This window comes from Patiria miniata, unplaced genomic scaffold, assembly GCF_015706575.1.
Source record: "Patiria miniata isolate m_02_andy unplaced genomic scaffold, ASM1570657v1 HiC_scaffold_3, whole genome shotgun sequence".
NCBI classification, from domain to species: domain Eukaryota; kingdom Metazoa; phylum Echinodermata; class Asteroidea; order Valvatida; family Asterinidae; genus Patiria; species Patiria miniata.
In genome coordinates, this window is record NW_024037069.1 from 9457864 (window position 1) to 9469927 (window position 12064).

Genomic DNA, 12064 nt, shown 5'->3' on the forward strand with positions numbered 1-12064 from the left:
GGAAAAGGAAAATATGGTTCAAAACAGGAGGCAAAAGTTACAGCAAATATAAAACCATATTGTTTGGTGATCAAAATCCACATATAAGTCCATATCAAATATTTTATTGTGAGCTACACATTTATGAGAAACTGTATAAAACTTGACAACAATTGGCACCTGGCAATAGCAAAGAGTAAACACTCTTGAGACATTTTGTTGTCTAAACAAATTACTGTAATTTGTATCAAGTTCTACTACAAAATGTTCAAAATCTTTTGAGTGTGGAAAAAAAATTCCAACTAGCAAAGGAAGGCATGCAGTGCTTAGGCTACATTGATGAGAAGACTTTGTATGGCTGATCATTTGTCAAAAGTCTTGATTTTTGTACAATTACACCAAAATAGAACATTGATTGTTACCCTACTGATCAACCACAGAAATGTTACACGTGACCAAATCTGGGAAAGTAAACATGCTACTGAGACATTAACTTAGACATTAAACAAGCTCTTAAAATGCAATAAGCCTACAGTGAAACAAAATATACCAATGAGTCTTGTGCTCACGTTAAAACGGTTTTGAAACTTTGCATAAATTTGTCTTCCCAGATCTGGTCACGTGATATGTGGAAGAATCAGCAACTGTTGATCCTTTAAATTTGCTTCTATAAAAAACTGACGAGAGGTAAAAACTGCCACTTAAAATCAGTGCTTTTGAAAGATCTGGAAATGAAGGCATTCTGTTCCACAGATAGGCACATGTTTTTGTCTAATAGTTTCTGAATTGACTGATCTCTTTCTTGTTTTTCAATATCCAAAATTGTAGAAATGGTATAAAACATTTTCTTTTTGCCTTAAAAGAACAATGCAGCATACAGATAGTCAGTAAAAAAGGTGGGATACAAGAAGCTGAAAAATGGAAGGCATTGTTATTGGCATAGAAGTCTGGTTATCAGACTATCAAGGTCATGCATATACGACAAAGGAGAGCTGCCTCAGGAATTTCATGAATGCTCTGTAAAATTATTATTTTTTTTTCTTTCAAGATTTTTCCATTGTTGGAATTTGAATGAAGTGAGAACTCACAGTATCAAACGTATTGAATGCATCCAATCTTTCATAGTTGGCACAGCACGTAATAGCTTTCTTTTTTTTTTAAATAGAAGTGCACTACACCACAAAATTGAATGAAAACTGCGAAACTCAATTGAATTTGCGTGCAGTCCCTTAGTGAAATCCGTTTGACTCCATGGAATGTTGACATCAGAAGGCATACTAACAACATAAACAGTGTTTCACATTCGTTTGTTATTTTTCAAGGAACATGAGTTTCACGCTGTGTGGTGAGTTTCTAACTATCAATTCAAACCAAGGTGTGCCTGGTTTAAACACTCTCAGAGAATTTTCAATTTTTCCAGCGAGATGGATTTTCAGTACAGAGCTAATCGGAGTCCTGAAGCATGCTGGAAATACAGCCTTAACACCAAGACTACTGGTACGTTGACTGAGTAGGTATTTGAAAGTTTGGACGCCCACCCTGACACAGGTACATGTATGCTTGAATGGTAATGACACAAATTGTTACAATAAGGTTGTTCCGTTTACTGGTCATTTGTTACAGTGATTTTCGGCTGCCAATGCTCCATAATTGTAGGTAAAAATTGGAGCAATGGAGATGTTCCTTACAGCCAAATGTTTACTTTAGTGGTGTTCCTCGTTACTGCATTCTACTGTCGAACTCAGTCGAACTTGACTCTGTGTCCTAGTGCATATAGATCATTCTATAAATCGGGTTCACTTTTCCCCCTGTCCCATCTGACATCTGTGATTTTATAATTCTGATGAACTCCTATCCTTCCAGAGTGATTATGACTTGCAAACTACCTACCCAACAAATAAAAACATTGTCTGAAGTACAAATGTAGTTTTAATGATTCTTGAATGGCACATCACAAAGTATCAAGGAAACAGGGACAGGAAAGAATGTCAGACTATTGGCCCTAAATTTACAGAATGATCCAAGTACTTGGACATGTGTGGTATCCCTGTTTTGTGCACATACTTTTGAGACCCATAATCGAGAGCCTGAACAGTCGATCTAGCTAAACCGTTTCTTCCCAGACGTCCCACACCCCGTCTTCATCCTTGCTCCTCTTCCGCGACTTCTCGTGCCGTCCCGTGGCCGCTCCCGACGACGTCGCCGATGCTGACCCATCCTCGGGGCTTGGTCTCTTCATCTGTTTCTCTCCCTTCCCCTGACCCTCTGTTTTCCTCTTGCCTCCACCGACGACCCTCCCTCCGGGCTTCTTGCCCATGAGGAGATTCTCGTGAAGCTGGGTCAGCTGGTCCAAGTTGGAGTCCACGGGGACTCCCTGGAGCTGCAGGAGAGATTCCAGGAGATCCTTGTCTTCGATGGGAGAGGAGGGGATCAGATCAGGCTGGATTGAGCTGACCGGGTTGCTATTACTGTCACTAGTGGAAAACAGAGTTGTAGAGAGTCACTGATTTTTGTGACCTGAGTCGAGTCATTTTAAAGAAGTGACCCGAGTCGAGTTAAGTCATTTTAAAGAAATGGCTCGAGTCCAGTCATGAGGTTGAGTCGAGTCGAGTCGAGTCGAGTCGAGTCGAGTCAAGTCAAGTCAATATTTAGCTCGAGTCAATTCCAGTCATGAATATTTTAACACTATATAGGCTCTACCAACATTAATAAAAAAAAAAAAAAGGAGGGCATAAATTAAGCTGGCGTTAGAATCCAAGAGCTTTATAAAAAACACCCAAAGCCAATGATGAAACAACGAATTCAAAAAATGTGTTAAAATCCGGTTCCTGGATAGTATTTTGTGCGTTCTAAAACAATGAGGTGGGAGGCTGTGACACGTTGTATGTTTGTAAAAGAACATAAAAGTTGCACTGCTAGGTCATTGCAAATACTTTTCGCAAAGTTTTGATTTTATTTTTGGGACTTGAGTCTTATTAGCCTTCAATCAAGTCGAATCTTCTGATGAGGAACTCGAGTCGAGTCGAGTCGAGTCATTTACCCTTAGGGACTCAAGTCGAGTCGAGTCACTAAAACTGTGACTTGAGTCGGACTCAAATCGAGTCATTGACTCCAGTCATTGCAACTCTGGTGGAAACAAAACAGGTTAAATTGGAACCTTTTTAATTTCAACCATAAGGTTTATTCAAATACCCTGGAGTGATGTCGTGGATTAAACTACGGGGAACCTCTTCAAGCAAACATCAGAGGATAGTGTTGACTTTAACATTAGTAGGATGGGTTGCCATATTATCGTGGTGCTTATCACGTTTCTCGTTCAGATTAGAGATTGCCCACTAACATTCCCGAAGTGTCCTGTCTTTTGTGTAGTATAACTCTTCCTTTTCAAATTGATATAAAAAATCTGACGGTGGTGTGGTTTATTCCGTATAAGATGCCTGTGAAAATAGACATGCGCGGAGTGTGCAAATGGAGGTGGACTCCCTATTATCGCGGTATGTGGGAAGTGGTTTTTATAATCATCTCAACTTTTTTATTTATTGTTAATGTTTGACCAAAACATCCCCTGAACAAAGTCTGATATTTTCCCTGTAACGTTCAAGTTGATTAAAGACTATATGTCTGCAGGATGTCTTAAGACCCTGCCCTTCCCCTGAAAGGAGAACACAAATCACTGACTGAAGTCTGCTGATTGGCAATTGGGGGCACCATTCACTTTACACGGTGTGCCATTTTAGTTTTGTTACCGTGCTGTGCTTATTTTGATCCCGTAAAACTTTTTACGATTTCGCGGTGCAAATATCATCCTTTGACTTCATTTTACATTTGCAGCTGAAGAGTGGGAACCAGACAATGGAACTTTTATGGACAGAGCACCATTAAAGATTTATGTTAAAATACAGACGGTACCTTTTAGCAGACACGGTGAGGGAAAATTTGCAAGTTTTGGAAAACGTTCATATTTATTAAACATTGTTAAAAGTCCCGAAAGACACAAAGGAGTTTTGGCAACGCAAAAAGAGAAATTTCCCATGCCGCGATAATAGGGATGACGCGATAATAGGGATGACGCGATAATAGGGAGTCCGACTATACATAGCTGCCAACTTTTCAAAATCCCAATTAGTAATCAACCCGCGCGGTCATTTTCAACTGCTCGTTTTATCAAAAGCTTTACCAACATCTAGTACAGGTACATGGTTTACATGTACACATAAATGTGCATACCCTTCTCGTTGTGAATAATAATGTACTGTAGGCCAAAAGATAATTTAAAAAAAAATAAAAAATTATAAAAAAAAATCAATATTTTTTTTTTCAATTAAGTTTGTTTCAATGTCTGTATTTCTTTGTTGAAGTCAAATAAATTATAACAATAATAACATGCGCATATTTTTTTTGAGATGCATGCTATCGATGTGGAGTTTCGAGTTCGTATAAATGTTTTTACACACAATGATTTAGGGCCACCGTATGCAATAGAAATATCCCGCCAAATATACCTTGCAAACGCATGCTGATTTATCTTTTCTGGACGTTGTGACAAACTCAAACTCTATTACCAATTATTCCAACCATACTCTTATTAAATTCCATGATTAAAATCTCGCACTGATGGGTCTCATCCCGGCAATTAGCGACCAAATGTGCTCACGATCGTCACTGAAAAGTACTCACATACAGTACACACAACCACACATCCACGAGATGCACACAAATGACACACCATTGAAAAATAGTTTTAGTCTGGTCCTCAAGTACTCCACTGCGCACACTGCATTGATGTCTATCAGGTGCTTGACTGCATTCTTTTTAGACTTGTCACCAGTCCATCCATTATCGCGACATTCCGCCAGAAGTTTTCGGTCAAAAACGATACTTTTTTTTCTCGTTAGGTAGAAAATGGGAAATTCGTAACGTTTTAGTGGCAAATCGTATTTTCGTAATTTAACAAACAATTCGTAATAATTACGAAAATTTCGTAACAGTTGGCAGCTATGACTATACATAAGAAACATATGGTCATATGCCTTCTTTGCATAAATATTGTCTTGTACAGGCATGCCAGTCTAACTATTCTGCTGACTGTTAAGCAGGGCCATAAGAGTTGTCCCAGTTCCTTTTAATTCCCTGTTTCCATAATTACCTGGTCATTTTAGCCTGCAGTTTTGGGACGCGTCTTGGTATCATCGATCTTGTGCTGCGATGCATATCTGTAACAAAAATAATAATAATGATTATGAATATGGACCATGAATAATTCATAGTAAGTAGGCTTTTAAAAGCATCTAAGGCATTAGCATACATTTTCTTCAAGCATATGACAGAACGTGTCATATGCATGCATATGACAGAACGTGTCTAACTGAAATGAAATATGATCCTCCTGACCTCCTGTACAAAAGCTACTTTTCTGCTTATTTGCATCACCTACCAGAGGTATGCTGATATCAGTTTTCAAATAATCCCACAAAGGCTCCCCATTCTCAAAAACATCCACACAATTTTACTTTGATTTGATATCTGAGGCTTATATGTACACAATTCTGAAGCCAATTATGAACCAAATGCGGTGACAAGCCAAGGTTTTGAAAATCCTCGCACTTTCAACTGTGAAATGCAACAGCTGTCAATTACCTTGAAAACTAATTTACAGGCACTGAACCCCATCAAGCAAGCTTATAATTGCATGCGACCAGACCCTTGCCGATGTGTCAGTGTTCCAACTACAGATGTCCATCTAATTTTGAGAATTGCATTGTTTCATATTCATATTCATAGTTTGTTAGACCAATTCGCAGCTGGATGCTGAATTGCATGGTTATTACAAGGAAATAAAAAAAAAACACTAGAAGATTAAACAAGAAAATTAAACAAGAAAAATTTGAATTTAAAATAAATAAGAATTACAGAACTATATATATCTACAGTGTAAATATTAATCTAAAAACACACAAAAGGGGACATAAAATTATTATTGTTATTATTGCTGCTTGTTGAAGTAATCACGTCACCTTGGCCCACACAACAAAAGTTTGAAAATACGATATGTGAAATGCATCTGTGTGTCCCATTTGCTTTGATTTTAAGCCTTTATTATATCATCATTTTTGAGACCTTTTTCTTTAATGCTTGTGCGATCGAATTTCCACAAGAATCACTTTTGAGGTTCATAATTCCTACAGAAACTTTCTTGAAAATGGCACCGTGGCAACGCAACCTTGGTTGTCAGTACACGGTTAAACTGTTTAAAATGATGAAATATAACTTGTGCATAAAAGGATACTTCAGTATAAAATTAACTTGATGGCCTGTTAATATAGCAATGAGTGTGACTCATTAAACAGTGATAATTACGGCTCCTTTTCCATTAGGCCCCCCCAAAAAAATACTCGGTCTCTGGTCAGACCAAAGTTCAGGAATTGATGCGGCGACGCAGCTTTTTTTTTTTCCAAGCTTGGATTGTACAGACAAGGTGGGGTACTATTTTGCTTTTTTTTGGTGTCCTCATGAACATTGGTGTCCTCCATAATTTGCCTTGGTGCCCTCGATCATTTGCCTTGGTGCAATTTCCAATTCCTTGGTGCTCTTTGGTAGGAAACAAAATTTGAGGAGGTGCGGCAATACAGGGCGCTGCTGGAGCTACCGCGGAACATTTTGGGAAAAAACAGATTAATGCGCATGATTAAAATCGACGCTCGCACTGACCAGAGACTGACTATTTTTTTTTTTTTTTGGCCTTAACAAACCCCAAGGTTGCAATTTATGGCCCACTACAACGAAAACGAAAAAGTAAAACACACATGCGTAGTGCGCACTCAAGTCCACTCGGGTTTTACTTTGTGGTGTTTGTTGACAATATTTATGAATCAATAACCAAGCCTCTACCTGGTTACATGTACCTACAATGATTATATTTCACCATTTCAGGGACGCTTTTGTTAACCATTAATACAAAAACTTTCACGTCTGAGAGCCTATTGCATGGACCTATAAATTCAAGTTGCATGTGCTTGTGCCCTTGGTATTTTAAAGTTATGAATATATCTACATGTACGCACAATGAGCACTTTGTACATAATCTTATCACAGCAAATTCTGGCTCGCACCAGATATGAGCCTATAAGGCTTATCCTGCACTGAGTTATTCTGATGCATGTGCAGCCAAGCATGACCAACAGCAGCTATCTGTTGATAGCAAGGGGTTAAATGATTAATAATGAATATATTCACATTTCACTTCAGCATCATAAATACTTAATGAACTGACGACTGACACACCTTTTATCATGTTCATAGTCAGCAACAAGACTTCTGAAAAGCAACAGCTGAAGCTCTTCTGCTGCCAAGCACCTAAGGATCTAAGTCGCTTACTCGACTTGTGTCAATGGTGTAGAACTTGGCTAAAATAAAACTGAGTTGTCTTGACCCTGTAGCTGTACAGACTATCGAGCATGGGAGCCGGTATAACGTCAGGCGAGTGCAGTGAACAAGATACTGTCAATATCAGTCGGGAGGAGGTCTCTGCCTGGCTTTATACTCCCGTAGACGTCTACATGTCAACCGTCGTTATGCCCATAATCTGGTCCCTCTGTCTCATCATCAATTCCACTTTTCTTTTCATCATGTTCCGCGTCCCCAAACTCCGATCTGATACCAACATATACTTGGCACACGTGGCAGTTTCCGATCTCCTCTACACGACTTTTGCTTTTGGATTTCGGATCTGGGGTTACCTGGCCTCCCCCGTCGCACACCATGTACCCTTCCGGCACATTGCTAGCTGCATTGTATTTTCCGGAACGATCAACACGGTTTACCAATCATCCATTATACTGGTTACTGCGGTGACGTTTGAGAGGTATCTGGCCCTGTGCCATCCCATCAAACATCTTGGAATCCGTGGTCGGAAACGCACCAATAGGATGATAGCCCTCTGCTGGTTGTTGTCAGTGGTACTTGCACTGGTAATCCTCCCCACCGCCATCGGTTTTCAAGTCCGATGTCTGCGCTGGCCCGACGACGATACCTACCTGGATTATCCATCAAGCCATGCGTACTGCACATCTGCAGGACCCTGGGCAATTGCTTATGTTGTACCCATCGTCAACCTCTTGTGGCTCATTCTGTTGCTGGCCAACATTTACATGTACGTGCGCATCATTCGCACACTCAATCAACGCACTGGCAAAGGCGGGATGGTCAACAATGACCAGAATGCCTTACAAGTCCGAAACCAAGTGGCCAAGATGCTGATTGTCAACGGCGTGGTGTTCTTCTTGTGCCAGACGCCGTATCGTATCTTCAGTTACTCCAGATGGATCACTTCACTGGCTGGCATTCCTGATCCTCTGGCCACCCTGGATAACGCCAACTGGATCGGTGGAATTCCTCAGTACATCAATACATTAGTTAATCCCCTAATCTATTGCGCCCTCAATACGCAATTCAGACAGGCATTCAGAGAGGCTTTTGGGTGCAAAAATTGTTCCACATTCTCTGCCAAGTCCCATTCAGCATCTCATGGAAACGATAAGAGCAAATCTACAACAACCACAAGTCTGTAAACACTCAGCATTTTTTTCTCTCTGTAAATATGTTGAGGTAAATCATAAGCCAAATTTACTGTTTGCGAGTAAAATTTACATTCAGCGAAAGACGATTGCTACATTTCCATCTTTGATCTTATTTAAATTGTGAGCATATTCTTTTATTTTGAGACATTTCAGGGGTTTCCGAAGATGGTGCTCCCTCCTAAGTTGCTTTTAAAGGGAAAATACAACATTTGCAAACATCAAAAAATAAAACTACCAAATCATTTTGAAATACCTTGCTGGACTGTTAGTGAATGACAGTGTAAAGCATCCTGTAAAATCATGGCACCTGGTATACTGTCATTTTCAAGAAAAGTGGCATTTTTGTATCAATTTCCAACGCTGATCGGCCGATCAGCGTTGGAAATAACTGGCTTTTTTTCCAAATACTGGCCCCAATTGACCATTGCACTTGTTTGCAATCGATTACAAACCTATGAACGGGTACGAGCCAGCTAGACTGGTTCCCTGACCTTACAATTCCCCAATGTAGGTAAACTGCTCTGTTTCTTCTTATATGGAGTCAGGGAACCAGACTACAAGAAAATGATTGTTTTTCTTGGTTTTTATAGCATTTTCGAACCCAAAACCTCAAAAAAGTCAGTGTAACTAAATTTGCTATATATTTCCAACCCCCCAATTCCATCCATTTCTGAAAATTACAGTAAAAGCAAATGATGTATATTCCCTTTAAAGGTCTGTCTTGTAAATTCTCCCTCTGAGTGTATCTTTGTATAACTATCATCATTAATCATTCACTATTGTGTATTTGCTGTATATGGAAAAAAATGTCTATTTGAATTGAATTGATTTGAACAATATTTTAAATGTATTAATATATTTTCACCTACATGTAATAAAGCATCTGAATGTTACATTGTTTTCTTGTGTAAAGCGTTGTGATACCAGTTTGTGTAAGAACGCTATATAAGTGCCCTGATTATTATTATAATATATTATTATTATTATTGGTTGTGGCTTTTTATAAAATCTGTGCAGATACATGTATGAGTTTTAGTAACGCGATTCACAGAGTGATATTTCACAAAATGCGCTGATAATGTTGGTGTATGGCACTCATCACACATTATGCTTACATGTATCTTACTGGAGTCTTAAGACAAGTACAAGTATTTGGTATTATTCAGATGCACACAACTGTCAAAGTGTTTATAGTTTGAGCAATTTTGTGCCACCAGTTTCACGGTAAATTGGATGTTTGCGAACTTAATGCAGATTATATAAGATCTCAAAAAATGACCCACCTTAGTTTTGAAATGTTGAAATGATATGCGTCTTTTTGTTTGATGTTTCAGTAAAAGTTACATATGTGTAACATAAATTAACCGTGCACGGCTTTTGCAAAAAAACAAGGTACCTAATACAGGCATGTTACTGGGAAGTCACACAAAAAAGAGGAAATTCAAATTTTTCCAAGACTTTGTACAGTGTTTTTCTATTTTCAATGGCACACTTGGGAAGTACAAAAAGAGGAAATCAGCTGATCCGAGGAAAAGTTGCATGCTTGCTAATACCCTCTTCATAAAAGACTGTTACCGGTACTTCGTCTTGTTGCTAAGCAACAAAGTGTGCTCTTTGGTGTTCTGGCCAATTAAAGAGAACAGTCAGTGTTCCATTGTCAGTATCCACCGACAATTGTATTAAAGATAGCATCAAAAGACACAAATTAAATAGCTCTACATAAAAGAGAACAGGCCAATATTTACATTTACAACTAGGGGTTGTGAGAATGGCTTCTCCATTCTACTGAAAGGCATAACTGAATAAGTTAGTGAAAGGGTCACAATAATCTGTTGTAATAAATAGAGGAATCGTGATGTCACACATCTATCAAAGAACACCAGGCTAGCTAACAACTGTGAAGTTTGCAGGCCACAATCACTGCAGTCAGGCACTTGGCCTGCACATGAACAAATCTTTAGAACCTTGGAAGATAATTGTACAATTACCATTAATCATTTACTATTGTGTATTTGCTGCATGGAAATAAATTGCAACTGAATTGAATTGAATTAAACCTCCTAGCTTGAGGTAATTTAGTGTTCTCTGAAACTGTGCACGTACTAGACTTGGTTTGGGTGGAGCTCTTAGGTGGAGCTTTGTAAGAGTGGTGAACTTGCAAGGAAGCTGTGGTGAAAGAAATATCCAGCATGGGAGCCGGTATAACGCCAGGTGAGTGCAGTGAACAAGATACTTTCAATATCAGTCAGGAGGAGGTCTCCGACTGGCTCTATTCTCCAACGGACACTGTCATCATAACCATTGTCATACCGATCATCTGGTGTCTTGGTGTCATCAGTAACTCAACTTTCCTGTTTGTCATGCTCCGTGTTCCCAAACTGAGAACAGATACTTTCTTATACCTCGCACATGTGGCACTAGCTGATCTTCTCTTTCTGAATCTGGCATCCATAATGTACATTTGGAGATACACTTCATCTGTAGTTGTGTTTCACGAGCCCTTCGTCAATTCTGCCCAGTGCATTAGTTTTTTTGTCGTCGGTCAAACTGGGTATTTTGCCTCTCTGGCACTTGTTACCACGGTATCTTTCGAGAGATACCTTGCCCTGTGCCATCCCATCAAAAATCTCAAAATCCGTGGACGGAGACGAACCCACCGAATGATTGCAATCTGCTGGCTGGTAGGCTTGCTGGTTGCCATTCCAAGCACAGTGATGCTTTCTGATCTGAAAGTGCGATGTCTGAATTGGCCCGATGATGAAGCTTACGTGTATCCAGATTATCCACCAACGTCGACTTACTGTGGTTATTTAGTACCGTGGGCAGGGTACTTCATTCCGCCGATGAGGAACGTTCCTTGGCTTTTTTCACTGGTAGCCAACATCTACATGTACGTGCGGATCTTAAAAACGCTCAACAAACGCAGTGGTAGAGGCGGCATAGTCAATAACGATCCTAATGCATTGAAAATCCGAAACCAAGTGGCCAAAATGCTGATCGTCAATGGTACGGTGTCCTTCTTATGCCAGACACCATATTGTATCATGAACCTCGCTGAGTGGATCTGTTTCTATGCACAGATTCCCAATCCCTTGTGGAATATATTAGGCAAAAATAGCATAGTGATATATAGGGTTTTGCTATACATCAATACAATTATTAATCCCTTGATCTACGCTGCAATGACTGCGACTTACCGTGCAGCGTTCAGAGAGGCATTTGGCTGCAAAAAACAGCAACAGCAAGCCACTGCACCGGACCAGGGAAATGCTACAGCAGCAAACTCATTCATGGATGAGAACACTGAAACTTGCGCAACCAGACTCTGAATTGAAATGTCCAGGTTTTGGAGTGATTGGGGGACACTAACAGCTGTAACTTTCCATTCGTGTTCTGCTTTTGCTTGTTTCGTGGCCTCATTATTATTAATGTCACTTTCCCACCACTGTCTTGGTCTGCCTTACCTTTCCGAGCATCCTATTGCTGATATGAGTAGATAATGTTCAACA

The 12064-nt window shown here is 39.6% G+C and overlaps 1 protein-coding gene across 1 annotated transcript in view; it reads right to left on the reverse strand.

Annotated features, from left to right (window-relative positions):
• Positions 1-204: 204 nt before the first annotated feature.
• The window catches only part of LOC119738061 (cortactin-binding protein 2-like), an 85135-nt gene continuing 73275 nt past the window's right edge, over positions 205-12064 (reverse strand). The window contains 2 exon segments of the mRNA XM_038212787.1: positions 205-2453; positions 5126-5192. Coding sequence (XP_038068715.1) covers positions 2084-2453; positions 5126-5192 — 437 coding nt within the window. The 3' untranslated portion in view covers positions 205-2083.